General features: G+C 34.2%; 2 protein-coding genes and 1 pseudogene across 2 annotated transcripts in view; 1 reads left to right on the top strand and 2 right to left on the bottom strand.

The window, feature by feature from the left end:
• Positions 1-940: 940 nt before the first annotated feature.
• Positions 941-3,898, top strand: LOC143629029 (serine/threonine-protein kinase VIK-like; annotated as a pseudogene).
• A 128-nt stretch (positions 3,899-4,026) lies between these two features.
• LOC143629028 (disease resistance protein Roq1-like) overlaps positions 4,027-16,980 on the bottom strand; it is a 127,765-nt gene continuing 114,811 nt past the window's right edge. Inside the window, exons 3-6 of the mRNA XM_077098419.1 lie at positions 11,326-11,616; positions 10,288-11,205; positions 4,112-4,168; positions 4,027-4,032 (exon numbers count right to left, since the gene is read on the bottom strand). Of these exons, the coding sequence (XP_076954534.1) occupies positions 4,027-4,032; positions 4,112-4,168; positions 10,288-11,205; positions 11,326-11,616 (1,272 nt within the window). The remainder of the gene's footprint in view (positions 4,033-4,111; positions 4,169-10,287; positions 11,206-11,325; positions 11,617-16,980) is intronic.
• LOC143629051 (TMV resistance protein N-like) lies at positions 11,611-13,501 on the bottom strand. The gene is made up of 2 exons (XM_077098432.1): positions 13,005-13,501; positions 11,611-12,820 (listed from the first exon to the last, which is right to left on the bottom strand). The coding sequence occupies exons 1-2, from the start codon at positions 13,475-13,477 to the stop codon at positions 11,653-11,655; spliced, it is 1,641 nt and encodes a 546-aa protein (XP_076954547.1). The 5' UTR covers positions 13,478-13,501; the 3' UTR covers positions 11,611-11,652.

Raw genomic sequence — 16,980 nt, 5'->3', positions numbered from 1 at the left:
CTTATTTGAATTAATCTTTTAAGTTAAAGTTTGAATCTTGTGGTCAAATTAGGATTCTTGTTGTAGGCAAAATTTTTATTATTTTTTTTTGCCCATGACTGTTAGGAACTTAGGATTAAACCACATGAACGTTATACAAAAGCAACAATACGACACACGTGTCGGGGATTTAACGTGGTTCTGTCTATGGGTGGCAACTTGGTATAATTTATTTAAGTGATAATCAATTACAAGTACACGAGATTACAATGTTAATTAATAATATAAGCAGGATAACAAATGAGCTAGGGCTGGCTGCCCCAAGCCATCGTCGCCCCCTTTCGCTTCTTGCAATCGTAGATGAACCCAACAATGAGTGCATCCTACATTTATTAATGATTCTAAGTTCTAACCTGTCTTTCATTTGACCAAAAAAGTCAACTTTTCAACCTTCCCTTAAGTTTTAGAAGCTGTCTCTTTAACTATACATAAGATTGTGCAGGCTTACAATCCTTTATATGTTTGGTAAAGTCGGGGAAAATAATCATAATATGGCCCGGGTTCTTGTTGTTTATGCATTTTAATACATCCACGTCTTTTCTTTTGAGATAACATGTTCATAATTCAGACAAACAAGTAGCATAGTACTAGTGTTAGTTTTTAAAGATTAAATATTTTTTTATAACATTTTATGCACAATTCACACTAATAACCTTGTTTAAGCCTTTACTTATGAATCCCAGTGGTAACTTGTTTGACAAAAAAAAGTCAAACCACATCTCTAGTTTCCAAGTCTTAGTCAAATTTAGTGCATTCAGTGATACTAATTTCTAGGTATAATATGTAGCAATTTTTTTCAGTTTTTTACAACATTTGTCCTCTTTTTGCATGATTACTAGTTCTATCTTATGTTTGCAGCAAAGTCAAGTGCGAAAAACCGACTCAGATGGGCCCTACCGTCTTCTTTACTGCTCGAGTAAGGGCAACAAATGGGGAGTTATGCAAGAGCTTGATAAGGGTGTGGAACCTAATGTAGGAGATTATGATAAAAGAACCGCACTTCATTTAGCTGCTTGTGAAGGTTGTACCGAAATTGTTCTTTTACTTCTTGAGAAAGGGGCGGATGTTAACTCTACTGACTGATGGGGTCGGACCGTAAGTGTTATTCTTTTAACAAGATCCTGAAATTGTAAATTTAGGTGGTGTTTCAATGTGCATTATTGTTATTGTTGTTGCTGAGGGTGGTTTTGATTATTATTTGCAGCCGCTTTTGGATGCACTTGGAGCAGGCCATTTGGAAATTTGCGAAATCCTTAAGGCGCATGGAGGAATTGATCTGGTACCTTATTTTCCCTTTATTGAAAACGAGTCAATGAAAATGTCTGCCTTGTAGTCAAACCTATTGTTTACCAGATGCAAAATGGACCATGACTTTTGTTTGATAAATGTTATGAATGGATAGTTTGGAACACTGTAAATTACCATTTTAGCCTTTCGAATGGTTTGATTTTATATGAAATATGACTATTGGATAAGTGTTTTAACTTTTAAGTATATGGTACTGATAATCTAAACAGAAAAATGTTAATGAAATATAATGATATGAGTTCAATAATATTATCACAACATCAAAAGTAATCTTAATATTTGTAGTTCAAGAGTATCTGTTTGACCTCATAAGTCAAACCGTATCTTTCTACAGATTGTAGCTGATTCTCAGGCTCCATGTTACTGGATTCATTACACTGAAGTTCTATTGAAAGAAGCAGTTCTTATTGGCGAAGTAAGTACTTCATCTAAATCGTTAAAAATATTATATGTTGAAATTAGTTTTATGTTAAAAACTTGCTAATGTCAGCAGGGTGCATATGGTGAAGTTTATAAAGTAAAATGGCGCGGTACAGAAGTCGCTGCAAAGACAATCCGGTCTTCAATTGCATCAAATGAGAAAGTGAGGTTAGCTTTGACCAATTGAAGTCAAACCTAATAGTCTGTTTGACTCTCATAAAGTCAAACATGAACTCATTGGTATTCATTTGGTCATCTGATCTTCTGTTTTATAATATGTTTACAGAAAAGCGTTTTTGAGTTATGGCAAAAGTTGCGTCACCTGAACATAGTGCAATTTCTTGGTGTTTTGAAAGACTCGGACCGGCTTATTTTCTTAACGGAATATCTAAAAAATGTGGGTATTTTTATTTTTGGGTTCATTGATTTAGCGTTTACTTAAAAATGTGGGATTTTTTTAGGGAAGTTTGTACGATATTCTAAAAAAGAAAGGACGACTTGATCCATTGACTGCTGTGTCTTATGCTTTGGATATCGCAAGGTATGTCATTTCTCACTTCTATTTTTTGTTAACCTCATTTAAGATTGTACACGGTGAAAAAAATAGTTGTACCGAATGCAAAATTAAGATTTGAACACTCATTGTGGTTTTATCTTCATCCAAAATCATCCCAAAGAGTACGGTTTGACTTTTATGAGGTCAAACAGATTATTTTTTCTAACCCAAATTTGATGTGGAATTTCTTTTCAAACTTAAAACCAAAAAGTTTTGAAATTTTTAACTTTCATAAATTTCATTTTTAGCATCTACATTTTCTTGAAAAGTTGAAGAATCGGCTTAAATTTTTGAATTTTCACACATGAAAATCGATTTTGTATGATACAGGGGTATGAATTATCTTCATCACCATAAACCGCATGCCATAATTCACAGGGATTTGACACCGAGGCACCTACCAGACAATCTTTGTTTTCGAATATCAACTAAAATAACAATTGTTTAACTATAACACCAAAATAAAAATCTTTCAGAAATGTATTGCAAGATGAAGCCGGACGTTTAAAAGTTACATACCGGAGGAACTGGATCATGTAATAAAATCTGATATTTTATCATAAAAATGAAGCCTTTTTATTTTTTCTAACATTTTTTTTTGAATTATTTAATCTTTTTCCTTTTGTGCTTCTTTCAGATCGATACATGGCTCCTGGCCTCCTGAAGTATATCGTAGGGAATCATATGGCAAGAGTGTTGATGTTTTCTAGTTCGCTTTGATTGCTCATGAAGTAAGTCACACACACACATACACGTAAAGATGATTTTTTTTTGTTGCATTTCATTAAATTTGGATTTTTAATACTATGTCAGTCGGCCTGGTGGTGACTGGATATATGGAGTGTTTGACCACCAACTTCCTGCTGCTTTAAGGATGCTTCCGTTTGATAAGCATCTTTCTCTACAAAATGTGAGGAAACTTGTTTCAAAAGAAGACGATTATCAGCCACATTTAATTGCTCCCGAACGAGGTAAGTAGCTCTTTTATTATTTAATAAGTGTTTGTATTTCAGGTGCCTTTCGTCCTAAAAGAACTTGTGAGGAAGTCGATTGCAGAAACTGAGGTCAAACTCTTTTACTCTTATTAAATACTTTATAAATACTGGATTTGTAAGTAACATTATAATATTATAAAAACAGGAATTAAGGCGGTTTCCGACCCTGCAATCGGCTCTCGCTGATGCTGCAGGTAAAGCATTGGATAAGTTTTGTGACGAGAGTAAAAACACGGTTGTTAGATTTGTAGAAAATGAGTCTTCATATCCGACTGTCGATTGCCTCCAGAAGCTTCCATATGAAGGGGACAAAATGGGGACCACTCCACCTGGTGACCGCAGAAACCCACCTGGTCCAGACCCGTTAGTTGACAGATATGCAGAAGCACGTTTAAGGACCGGGTCAAACGTGTCATCTTATATTGGTATGGTATCGGATATACTCAGGAGCATGATTCCCAAAGCAGATGTTTATTGTCTAGTTAAAGAGGCTAATCGAAATCTATTAAGCTACTTCTTCAAGCAAATAGGAAAGAGGGAGGTAATTATAGTCATAGTCAATCAAGCTTGTAATGTTTGACTAATGAAAGTCAAACTTATTCTTATGTGTAAAACTTTATAAGAAAACATTATTACGTTCAAACGAAAAAGAAAACAAAGTGTTTCGTTCATTTATCCAAAACATATATCAACTTACAAGAGGATTCATTAATACTAATGTTCAACAAAATTTACATAACAGAAAAGTGTTGAAAGCCGTAGACCTGTTATCTCTTAGCATACAAGCAAATACCTTCTTCATTTCCGATGACCGCCCTCTGTTTCTTTGCATTGGTGTAGATAATAGATCCTACAACAGAAAAGGAAAAAAATAGACTGATAAAGTTAGCGATTATAGCAAAGAATTTTGTAGGTTAAGGTTATCTTAAAATCAATAATCTCAAGATCATTGTCAAGTCATTTAAGTTATTTATCCAGTTATTTTTTTAGTTTAGTTAGAATAAGAGAAACAAATATCTTGCAGAAATGTTTAAACATGCGCAAGCCAGAAATAAGTATGACATAATGTTTGAAATTAGATTAAATTCAAAGAAAATCACATTAGTTTGGCTTTCCATGATAGTTAAACTGTGTTCACAAGTTTAAATAGAACAGGAATTTTATGTATAAAAGAAGCTTTGAACATAGAAGCAGGTGATCTGTGATTAGTTTAGCAAAATTAGATCATGTGAGCTAATTAAAAACATAATGAGATCAACATTAGAATCAAAGGCAACATGTTTAAAAAAAAAGAAAAAGAAACAAGAGAAGAAAAGAAAAAAAAGAAGCACAGGTAACATGTTACACATTCTGATCAATTGCATAAATATTTACAAACCTGCTCCTTGCACCAGTTAAAAAAATCGATCCAAAACTGAAACTGAAAAGACCCAAACCGAAATAACCAAACCGAAGCAAAATCCGACGTCCGAGTCAGTTCCGGTTTCGCGTGTAAGTAAAAGTGAAAAAACGGAACCAAAAGATTTTTTATTTTTTGTTTAAAACTTAAGTAATTTATAATAGCTTAATATATAGTTAACCCAAATGTATAATCATATTTATTATTAACTAACAAAAGAACTTAAGGCCCAAATTCATTATTTTTGGCTAACCCGAAAAAACTAAAACCGAACCGAACCCAAACCACTAACCGAAACCAATTTGGTTCGGTTTTAGTCCAAAATCGAACCGACCCATTCACACCCTACTACTACTACTACCCAATTTGCTAATTTCAGTACAAGATGACTGTGTTGAAATATATATACATAGTTTAATTCAAAGTCAAACATGTGATACATATAATTGTTCTCTTATTATTTGCATTTTTTGTTTACATGATGATGGAAGATCGTGAAAGGAATTACTTTGTTAGGCATAAGCCGGAAGTAGCGAAGACAAAGGAGTCAATGTTTGACTAAATTTACAAGTCTTAGAAAGTTGAGGGACTCTTTATGCTAAGACTTAAACTTGGAAGCCTTAATGAGCATCGTTTGACTTTCTTTTGTCAAAAGAACGCTAATGAAGAAACAAGTACGAATCCCTCAATCATGCAAAGGATTTCTTATTCCATAATCATCTCTTCTCCAATAGTCACTTGGGGAATGATCTTGTGGCTATAAAGGTTGTGCTTTCCATATTAAAGGATAAGATAGAACAGTCACAGTATAGTCTTTAATCTTTTTGTTATTATTAGGGTTTTATCCCCATTTGTTCTCTATGATCTGTATGAATCTATTTGTAGTTTGATTATTCAAAATAAAGAAGCCTTTTGTTTACATGTTTCTGACAGACTGTCAAAGTTAAAAATATGTTCATACTAGCTAGCTTTATTTGTATTTATCCATTTACATTAAGACAACTAAAATATGGCAAGTGAAAGTTAGCTGAGAGAGAGAGAGTGTGTGTAGGGCCAATATTCTATATTGTTATTAGGATTGTGTATGTCGTTTAGTTTGCTTTTAGTCGGTGTATTACGTACTCGGTACACTTATTTTGTAGGTTTATTATGTAAACTTTGGAGAAATGGGGACCCCATATAAGGGACACTTTACCCATTTCTCCATAACTCCAAACAACTCAAAAAGAACTCATTTCACAACTCCAGGAAATAAAGTTATGTCCAACCCTCTTCTTCTTCTTCCTTTCTAGCAAATAAATCAAACAAACTAAGATCCGAGATCCGAGTGTTGTTGGTGATTTCTGCTAACCAACAACACGGATTGATCTGAGCAAAGTTGTTAGATCCATTTTAGAGGACCTAATTGTTTTTCATCCCATAGAGAGTTTATCCACTGAGTTATAGGCAACACTAGTCGAGCATGTCGAGAAAATTCCTTAATTGCCAATCCACCGAAGACATCCGACTGAGAATATTATTGGAGATCCATCAGCCGACATTCAAACACGTAGCACCTCTGGTAACATTAACAATTAACAGATGTCTTTTTGCTTGTTTTATTTCACAGGTCGAACCCAAGACTACAGAGTTGCATTGAGAGAAAACTCTTAAGGTTGAGGCCATACAGTTCAAGAAGCTAAATGTTTGGAGGCTGGTCAAGAAACCAGAAAATAAAAGGCCGATCAGAACAAAGTGGGTGTTCCGGAATAAAAAGGACAATAAGGGGGTTATTATTAGAAACAAAGTCCGGTTTGTTGTACAAGGTTTTTTGGCAGCACGAGGGACTTGATTATGATAAAGTTTATGCACTATGGCCAAATTAGAAGCAATCCGTATCTTTTTGGCCTATGCGTCCTATATGAACTTCAAAGTATATCAGATGGACGTAAAGAAAGCCTTTTTGTATGGAAAGGTCAAAGAAGAAATTTATGTTAGCCAACCTCCAGGTTTTGAAGATCCGGATTATCCTGATCATGTTTATCGTCTTGACAAGGCACTGTATGATCTGCACCAAGCACCCCGTGCATGGTATGCCACTCTGGCTGACCATCTAGTGAAGAATGGGTACAAAAGAGGAATTGTTGATAACACTCTTTGTTAAGAAGGTTCAGGGTGATCTAATTCTAGTCCAAGTGTATGTTGATGACATTATCTTTGGGTCTGCAAATGAGAATATGTGCAAGGAGTTTTCTTAGGTCATGCAAAAGCGATTTGAGATGAGCTCATTGGGAGAAATAACTTTCTTCCTGGGTTTACAAGTTGAACAGAAACAGACAGAACTTTGATTCATCAGGAGAAGTACGTTCACGACATTGTTCAGAAGTTCGGGTTCAAGGACTCAACTGCATTCATGACACCAATCACTACACGACCGATTCTCGCTCCTAATCCATCGGGAAAGCCAGTTGATCAGCACCTGTATAGGTTAATGATTGGCTCACTGATGTATCTCACTGCAAGCAGACCAGAGATCATGTTTCCTGTTTGTTAGTGTGCCAGATATCAGTCAGATCCAAGAGAATCTCACATTACCGCTGTCAAACGTATTTTCAGATACTTGAAGGGAAGACCTTGTTTGGGACTCTGGTATCCAAAAGAGTCTCCCTTGGAACTTCATGCATTTACTGACAGTGATTATGGGGGATGCAACTTAGACCGAAAGTCAACATCAGGAGGATGCCAATTTCTGGGAGACAGGTTGATTTCATGGCAGTGCAAAAAGCAAGTGACCATGTCCACCTCAACTGCCGAAGCCGAGTACATCGCTGCATCCAATTGCTGTTCCCAAGTCATTTGGATCCAACATCAGCTGCTGGATTACGGTTTGAATTTCTATAATACCACGATCAAATGTGATAATGAGGCTGCCGTTGCGATTGTTAAAAACCTGGTCCAGCACTCTAAGACAAAACACATAGACATCCGAATACAGTGTATTCGTGATTGTTTTGATCGTAAGCTTGTCAACATAAAAAGGGTCCATACTGATTTTAACTTTGCCGATTTCTTTACAAAAGCTTTTAGTCGTGCCCGATTTTTATTTCTCGTTGAATCTTTGGGCATGATTTTTTTTGAGTAAATCTTAATATTTGTTTTAAAATTGTAAATATTCTTAAAATATGTCACAATTTTAGAGGGAAAAAATGAGTTAACATCAACTCACCAAAAAGATTTTCAATTTACTTTAAGAAAAACAAAATCAAGTCATTTGACTTATCAAAAAAAATTTAATTCTATATATAATATTAATTTCATCTTACTCCTATTTAAGAAATATTTAAGAAAATTCAAAAGAATCTGTCCCGCTAAGAGGGAGCTCCTGCCTAGAGGGAATCGGATAATTAAAATTTTCAATTAAGAATTTGATCCGACCCTTGGAAAATGATAGTACATTGGTATGTAAAGATCCCAGCACATGAGAATAATAGATCAAAAGTCTATAAAATCACTCACAAATGTGTAGATAGGTTTGACAAACAAGTAAGTATCGGGTGATATAAACCTAAAATTCATGCCGGTACTAGTGGCTATACGTTTATGATGTGGTTGCATGATTCCGTTAAATTCATATCAATGAAGGATCAAATGTAATTAAACATGTTATACCCAAGCCTCTCTTTACCTAATCACAGTTGGCTTATGAAATCAGTGTCAATTTTTTATTTTTATTGACTCAAGAAAAAGCATCAAGAAAAGCAAGAAAAAGAAAAAGAAAAATAAAAGAGTCAGAAAAGAAAAAGAAAATTCAAGAAAAAGAGTCAGTTTTAGAAATTTTAACTTCTGCTTTATTTCTTCATTTATTTTGATTCAAGCCTTGAACTTTCTACGTTTGTAGTCATATAAGTTCTAATTGTTAAGGCCTTGAATCTTCTGCTTTGTTTTATTTTCTTTCTTTTGTTCAAGCCTTGGACTTTCTTTGCGCGATAATATGGTATTATCCGGCCTGATTGTTAAGGCCCTGAACTTCTGCTTTATTTTAATCTTTCTAGATAAAGTCAAGTGTCCAAAATAAAGTGTACAAAGTGTCAATAAGCGTACTGTGATCAAATAAGAAATGTTTAAGTCAAGTTGAGGTGACATGTGAAAGCAAATTAAGCCCGAGGTATGATGAAGTCTGTAACATGTCAGATTAAATGGGGACCAAACAAGCATTGTGCTTAATCTATACCTTAACATATCACATTGACATCCAAATACTTGTTAAGTTTAAAGTGAACAAATTATATCTACAATCAACTTTGGGTTCTTGGCATAATAATGTCTAGATAGAAGTGTGATATAGAACGTTAACAGATAATTTGATTTCATGTCGTGATCTTTCTCATAAAAATAATTTAGTAAACTTTTTTGTAAATATTATTGATATGCAATATTAATTTCATCTTTACTTCTATCTTATTTTTGTTTTTTTTAATTTTATGTTTCAACTTCAAAATATTATGCATATTATGTATATATTTTCCTAATTTTAAAAAATATAAGAAAATGAAAAAAACCATTTTAAGTTTTTATTGTGTTTGTACATATTTTACTAAACCTTGTTTTATTCAAAACTATGTGTTTTGTTGTCAAGGTCGTTCATGCAAAGTTTGTTGGAAACATGGGACTTAGACAAATCACTTACAAGTTGAGGGACTGAAATTGGGAGGGCCTGTGAACGAATTCTTCTTTGATCCTCGAGAGGGTCTGTGAACGAATCTTATTCGTTCTAAGTTTTGTGCAGGTGTACATGGACAGGTAGATCAAGATCAAGTCTGCTTGAAGTTGCAGGTGCTGAAGCGCTTAAAAGAAAACGAGAATGTGAAAGTTGGTGGTTGAAGCTAAAAAAATGAACTGATTGCATTCGAAGACAAGGAAAGAAACCAGTTCGCTCAAGAAAGTCAACAAAAGAAAATTAGATGTCGAGCCTCCCGCATCTGATGTTTCTAAAAATTTGCTGTTGCCGATCCTTTCCAGAAAATAAGATTGAAGTTTAAGTCTACAAGACTGGAAATTAAAGAATTGTCCAAAATCCAGTCTCGTTTAAGATCCTGGATCAAAGACAAGTACTAAGTTTCAAGAAATCAAGACAAAGCAAAGAAATTGACGAAAGTTCCTCGACATACTCAATCCTAGAGGGAGATTGTAGGGCCAATATTCTATATTGTTATTAGGATTGTGTATGTCGTTTAGTTTGCTTTTAGTCGGTGTATTACGTACTTGGTACGTTTATTTTGTAGGTTTATTATGTAAACTTTGCAGAAATGGGGACCCTATATAAGGGACACTTTACCCATTTCTCCATAACTCCAACCAACTCAAAAAGAACTCATTTTACAACTCCAGGAAATAAAGTTCTCTCCAACCTTCTTCTTCTTCCTTTCTAGCAAATAAATCAAATAAACTAAGATCCGAGATCCGAGTGTTGTTGGTGATTTCCGCTAATCAACAACACGGATTGATCCGAGCAAAGTTGTTAGATCCATTTTAGAGGACCTATAGAGAGAGAGAGAGAGAGAAAGAGAGTACCTTCTAAGCTCTGTTGCTACAAGCACTCTATTGTTCGTCAGATATTTATCTTTCAATTCAGATTTCTCTATTTTCAGACCTTTTATCAAAGAAACGCTTTGTGGAATCTGAGTTATGCCGGTTTTCTCAATACCTAATAATTGTAAACATCCTAAATTACCCAATTCGTCTGGCAAATTCTCAACCCTAAAACTGCCTCGAAGCTTCAACTCCCTGAGGCGTTTCAACTTACAGATGCTGATTGGAATTTCTCTTAAATTAGAGCAACCTTGTAGATTCAGTTCCTCCAACGACTCTAATTCACCAACATCCTCTGGTAATTTCTCAAACCTATAACAATCCCAAAGAATTAGGGTTTTCAGACGTTTCAACATACAAATGCTATTAGGTTGATGTTTAACTTTTGTACAGCCTAAATCAAGGTATTCTAAGCATTCCAATTGGCCAAGGTCCTCTGGCAATTCCTCTATGCCACTAAATTGAAGGTCAAGAGCTGTCAAATGTTGTAGACTACAAATGCTTCCTGGAAGACTCTTAAGATTTCTACAAGAAGAGAGATATAGAGAGACAAGGTTACGAAGATTTCCAATTGATGAGGGTATTTCTTCTATATTGTAATTACCCCTAAGATGAAGCTCTAGCAAACTATTGCTGGAGTGTCCTGTGACTATACAACCCGGGAATTCCCTCAGATTCAATCCACTTATATAAAGAACCTCAAGTGATTCCAATTGCTCAATAAAAGATATAGATTTCAATCTAAAGCACCGATATAAGTTAGAGTAGACAAGGCTTTTTAGACATCCACCATGCACGTCAAGGTTTACCAAATCATCACAACATTCAAGCTTTAACCTCTCGAGTTTGGGAGTTAGCCCAAGGTCAAGGCTCCTCAACTTCGTCCATCTCAAATCAAGGAATCTGAGCTTCTCCATAACCTATTACAAGATGAAAAGAAAAAAAAAAGAACATATGTTGTTGTGATAACCAGCTAATATAGATATACATATATATCATAATAATAATACCATTAAAGAACAGTCAATCAACCATATTACCTTTCCCCCTTTCCAAAGTTCTTTGATTTTACTGAAAGGCATTTCAAGTGAAACAAGATTATTTGCTTCAAACGTTTTGGGTAAACACAAACAAGGGTATTTGTTCCAACATAGATATTGTAACGAATTTGGAAAGTGTAGACGAGCTTCATCAATCACCACATAGTTACCCAAATAATTCTCGAACTCTTTGTTCACAATTAGGCATCTAAGTTTTTTCATGTTTCCAAGACCTTTCAATATCCTACCAGGTGGGATATACATTTTTATACATCTTGCAGCATCATTACCCTGTAATTCAAGAACAAGAATCATAAAAGTTGTGTTCTAATTGATGAAAAAACTTGTAGGTTCTATCTCCACCTTACAAATATACTGCATTCTTACCGAGTTATTAGTCAAGAAATGTTCGATTTCCTCCTGAACCCACAATCTGCTATGTTTGTGGGGCTCATTCGGATGCTCACGACGTACAATATTCACGCCCAACTCTACTAGATGGTCATGCATGTTTATAATAGTTCCACCTAAAATGTTTTTTGAAGTCATTATTAGAGATTTTTGCTCAAGAACTCTTAAACCGCTTTTAGCATATAATCCGGAGCTTTCAAGCATTCTTATTGCATCTTCTTTCTCCCAACCTCGAAGGAAGCATGCCACATCTAGGAATATTTCCTTGTAATCTTCCTCAAGATTTTCATAACTTAGCTCCAATATTTTAAGAGTTTCCTTCAACGGAATTGTTTTGAGTCTCTCTAGTGCATCTGCCCAGTCACTAGCATCTGTACCACACAAATCTGAACCCAAAACTTTGATTGTTAAAGGAAGACCAGAAGCATAGCTTAAGACTTTTTGTGAATGCTTTTCGAACTCTTTAGGTGGTTTATCTTTCCCGAATGCATGCCTATTGAAGAGGCAAATTGCTTCCTCGTTCGTTAAAAGATTGACATCACGTATCCATTCCACTTTGTGTGCTTCAAGCACCTGCCCATCTCTAGTTGTGATTATAATTCTGCTTCTTGGCCCGAACCAAGAAGTATCACCAACTAACATCTCAAGCTGATCTTTATGATTCACATCATCGAGAACAACAAGAACTTTTTTTCCACGCAACATCTTTTTCATCAACCTTTTTCCTTCATGAACACCGCTTACAGTAATGTCTTTATTCTTTAATACATCTCTAAGCACTTGTTCTTGCAACTTCTCCAAACCTGACCGTGAGGCTTTTTCCCTCACATTCTCAACAAAGCTTTGGCCTTCAAAGTTAAATGCTATTTTATCAAAAATAGCTCGAGCCAAAGTGGTCTTCCCGGCACCTCCCATGCCCTTGATCCCTATCATGCGTACATCATTTAAACCAATTTCTAAACACGAATCAAGATCTTGCATCCTTTGTTCAATGCCTACTAAGCTTGCATCAATGTTTATATCAATGGGACGTAGCTTGAGTGAAACCTCCTCAGTAATTAATTTTATGACTTTAGCTTCATGCCTGTAAATCATAGAAGGGATTCAATTAACTTGCACAAGAAGCCGCATGAATGATATTTTTTAGGTCTATAATGCACTAATTGTAATGCAAGTGTCATATCTCATGTTTTACTGTTCTTATTTCAACATGACTAACTTTTACTTTTATAATTTGACAGTAGGTACGTCAGATATTGAAGGATTACCCATCAGCGGTCTTTCTCAAATCCCAACCAGACAAATTGGCTGCATCTTTAAGAGCCTCTCTCCACTCTCCAACTTCTGACTCATTCTTGTTCGTATGTATGGCAAAGGCTTCTCCGACCGATCCGGTTTGTTTTCGGACTTCAGAGGGATCCACATCGTAGAAAACGGGGAAAGCAATACGCCCATTCGTCTTATGACACTCCATGATCTTCAGTAGCTCGTTTAAGCACCATGATGAAGATGCGTAGCTTTTGGAAAATACAATAATGTAGACTCTCGAGTCCTCAATGGCTTGTAAGAGCTCATCGTTGATCCTTTTTCCTTTCTCGAGTCTCTCGTCATCCTTGAAGGTGCATATGCCCCATTGATCAAGAGCTGCGTAAAGATGATCAACAAAGGTCTTGCGGGTGTCTTCGCCACGAAAACTCAGAAACACATCGTACTTGTTAGCAGATGAACTTGAAGAAGCCATTAAAGGTGTGCTTGGGATGAGATACTGAATTATCAAGTCTCTTTGATTTTTGAGAAAGAAATGATCACCAGATGATTGCAAAGAAAGGAGGATATATTGAATTATTGATCGCAAGATGTGAACCACAAGAGCTGTTAAAGTCAATAAAATTATGTATTATTATTACAATATTTAATTATCATAAATAAGATTGTTTTAGGAGGTGTTGAAACTTTCAAATCTGAGTAAAACGACTCAAATAAAAAAAAATCAATATTGCTACGTTGTGGGGCCAAATTTCATTTTTAAATGTTAATAATAATAATAATAATAATAATAACAAAAGCAACAAAGAAATTTCTACAACGCCACATGCACAACTTGAATCCTAAATTGGCCATCTCTCTCTTTAATTTGGATTTACTTTACAAAGGTTATGATTCACGAAAGGCAACAACTTGGATAGTAAATGGGTCACCTCTCTTTTTTATTTTGAGTTTACTTTTCAAAGTCTCCTTTAATCATATTAAACAGAAATATTGAATGAAGATTTGGAATGATTGGATCCGTTGTATCTCATACACCACTTTAAAATACCCTAGGCCGGATAAAAATCAGAGTCAAATTATTCTATAAATAGGGATATAAATGAAAAAAATTAAAAGGATTTGTAGCATAAAAATTCCCTTAAAAATTACTATAAAAAATAATAACTCAAAATATAAAAAGAAAGTGACAAAAAAAAAGACTAAAATGTTTCACCAGTCTTAGAGCATTCTCCCATCCCCCATTTCTATAATTACAATAAATACAACTACATTTTTCTCTCATTTTCAATTAAATAATACTTTTTTACGCCTTTATTATTACAATTTTCTTTTTTCTCTACTCACAACCAATTCAACAAATATTAAAAAATAAATAAGGGCAAACAAAGTTTCCCCAAATTTACAAAAAAATCACTACCTTTATCCAAACAGTTTTCAAATGACTTGATTTTTGTTAATTGAAAATTCAAATACCCGAATTGAAATATTGTTTCGTCGTTTGAATAACTGTTTCGAGATAAGTTTTACATCAGTCGAATCATATCGTTCTTCCGATCAAAAGCCCTAAAACATCGTTTGAAATTCAGGAAAAAACATAATGGCGTTAAGTGTTTTTTAATGGAGGTCCATTGAGACAAAAATACCTGAAAGTTGGGACCGTTGGTAGTGATTTTTAAAGTTTGGATTATTATCAGCCAATACACAAAAGTTGGGATTATTTATTTCCAATTTACCTTGTTAAAAATGTTTAAAATAACTAGGGACCCAAGTCACTCAATCTATTATTAAGCATACCATATAGACCTTTCGTGTAATTAACGTTTTTTAAGTAATAAATTTAAATTCCTCGAAACTAATATTTCGTATAATTAACTCTTTTTTAAGTAATAAATTTAAATTCCTCAAAACTAATCAAGTTCAAACAATCCAAGTGACAAAATTAAATAGCAATATTATTTCCACGAAAGCCCCATGGAGCAACTTGGATTTACATAGGCCCTATCTATTTATTTTTGTTTTACTTTTAAAAGTCATGATGTCAAGAAAACCGCATGCAACAACTTGGATTGTAAATGAGTCCTATCTCTCTTTGATTTTGGGTTTACTATTCAAAATCATTTAGAGTTTCCTTATAATACACACGATGGAACAGATGAATGATGTAATGAGTTTTGGAATGTGTTAAGTTATATATTCTTTCGTTTCTAATTTCTAAAATTATATATGGAGAGAGCATGGTTTAAATAAAAATACATAGTTTTCTAAGAATAATAAAAGTATAAAATTTGAAGTTAAGAAATTATGTGAGACTATGGGGTGTTTGGGATTTATTATTTTGACCACCTTGTGACTTTCAACTCTTTGAAATGTTAAATGATGTTTGGGAATCCGTATGGTAGTTTTTTCTCAAAATGGGTGGTGGGAAAAAAATATTAACCAAACTAGGTTTTTTATATTTTTTACTTATCAAAAATGAATTGAACAATACCTTTTATGAGTTAACAATATTTTTTATATCTCATGAAACTAAGATATAATAACCGAACAAAAGGATCCAATTACAATAGAGATGTGGGTAAATGTGCAACAAGCTGCATCGTCACCCTCTTTTGAATGGCAAAACCCATCCTACTGAAAACAAAGTTATAGCTCTTTTTCTGAAACATAATAGCTTTGGAGGCAAGAGAACCAAATGTATCAAAAACCTTATTACAAAGCTGCCACATCTCTGGCCGGCCTACATTTCACCATTGTGCTTTCGGCTGGCCATCATCAACGTGCATCACCACCATTTCCATCTTCATCGTTTTCCAGTTCAAATGACCGTCTGACAATAGGCAGAAAGTTGAAAACTGAAAGGGAGAGATGGTGATTGTGTAATTCAGATAGCTAGTAGGTTGACAGGCGGTTTAGGTGGTTTTTCGGCAATGGTTTCCAATCTCGGTTCATGTGGTTTAGATATCGGTTTTGATATGTTTTTCCCTGGCCATGCGATGGGTTTTAGATCTTGGTTTGTTGTGAAAATCAATCATATATGTTACAAAGGATTTTTATCATCTATGTTTGTCTAAATTGCTTTGAAACTACCCACAATACTCGAGTAAGAATACTCATGAGTTTGATTATTTTTTTAACAGTGTTTGATAAGTATATAATACTTGACTCCAATTCATATGAAGCGTAAGACGTTAAGAGTTTAAATGTGTGTATACTTTATACACATGACTCTGACGTGTCGCACTCTAACTATTTAAATGTAGGGTAGACTATAAAATGTGAGTTTGACCTTTTTTTTAACAGTGAACTATCCACAATACTAGAGTAAGTATTCTTTAGACACGAGATGCAAGTATATCTTTTTCATCTATTTTTCCTAAATTACATAGAAAATAGAAAAAAAAACGTTCCAAATATAATCAAGTAGGCATAATAGATTGGCCTATAACCCTATACAGTACTCGAATAACATTTTGTTTGTTTCTTCTACTTTCAAACTAAAAAATATATCCATATTTGAAAAGAAAATAAAAATATATTGTTTAAGAATAATTTAAAAGATGTCTAATAAAGGTGCATAGCTCACGAGTCATATAATCTGATTCCGGTTGTATGATCTAAACCAATCCGATATTCCATAGTGACATATTCAGGAATTTTTTTTAAAGAGTTTACTATTTTTAGAAGCTTCAATTTCAAATTGATTATAAAATTATTCAGGTCGATTCAAGTCGGGTAAGAGTGGCCCAACCATCAACCATTTTAGGGGCCTAAAGCAACCTAAAATCTGAGGCATTTGACAAAATACATATTTTATCCTAACACATGCAGAATTAGCTAATAGGATTTTATGTGGAATGTAATTTTAGTTATTACGGGTCCGTCTAAAAATGGTCATTGATTTAGATCATGATGTGTAAAGACGGGTCTACCACAAAATTTTCAAGATTAACATAATAGTTACAAAATATTCATTTG

This window comes from Bidens hawaiensis, unplaced genomic scaffold (assembly GCF_021521415.1).
Source record: "Bidens hawaiensis isolate Kalapana, Puna unplaced genomic scaffold, B.hawaiensis_p1.1 tig00005142_1, whole genome shotgun sequence".
Classification (NCBI taxonomy): Eukaryota; Viridiplantae; Streptophyta; class Magnoliopsida; order Asterales; family Asteraceae; genus Bidens; species Bidens hawaiensis.
This window is presented reverse-complemented; position numbering and strand designations above follow the sequence as displayed.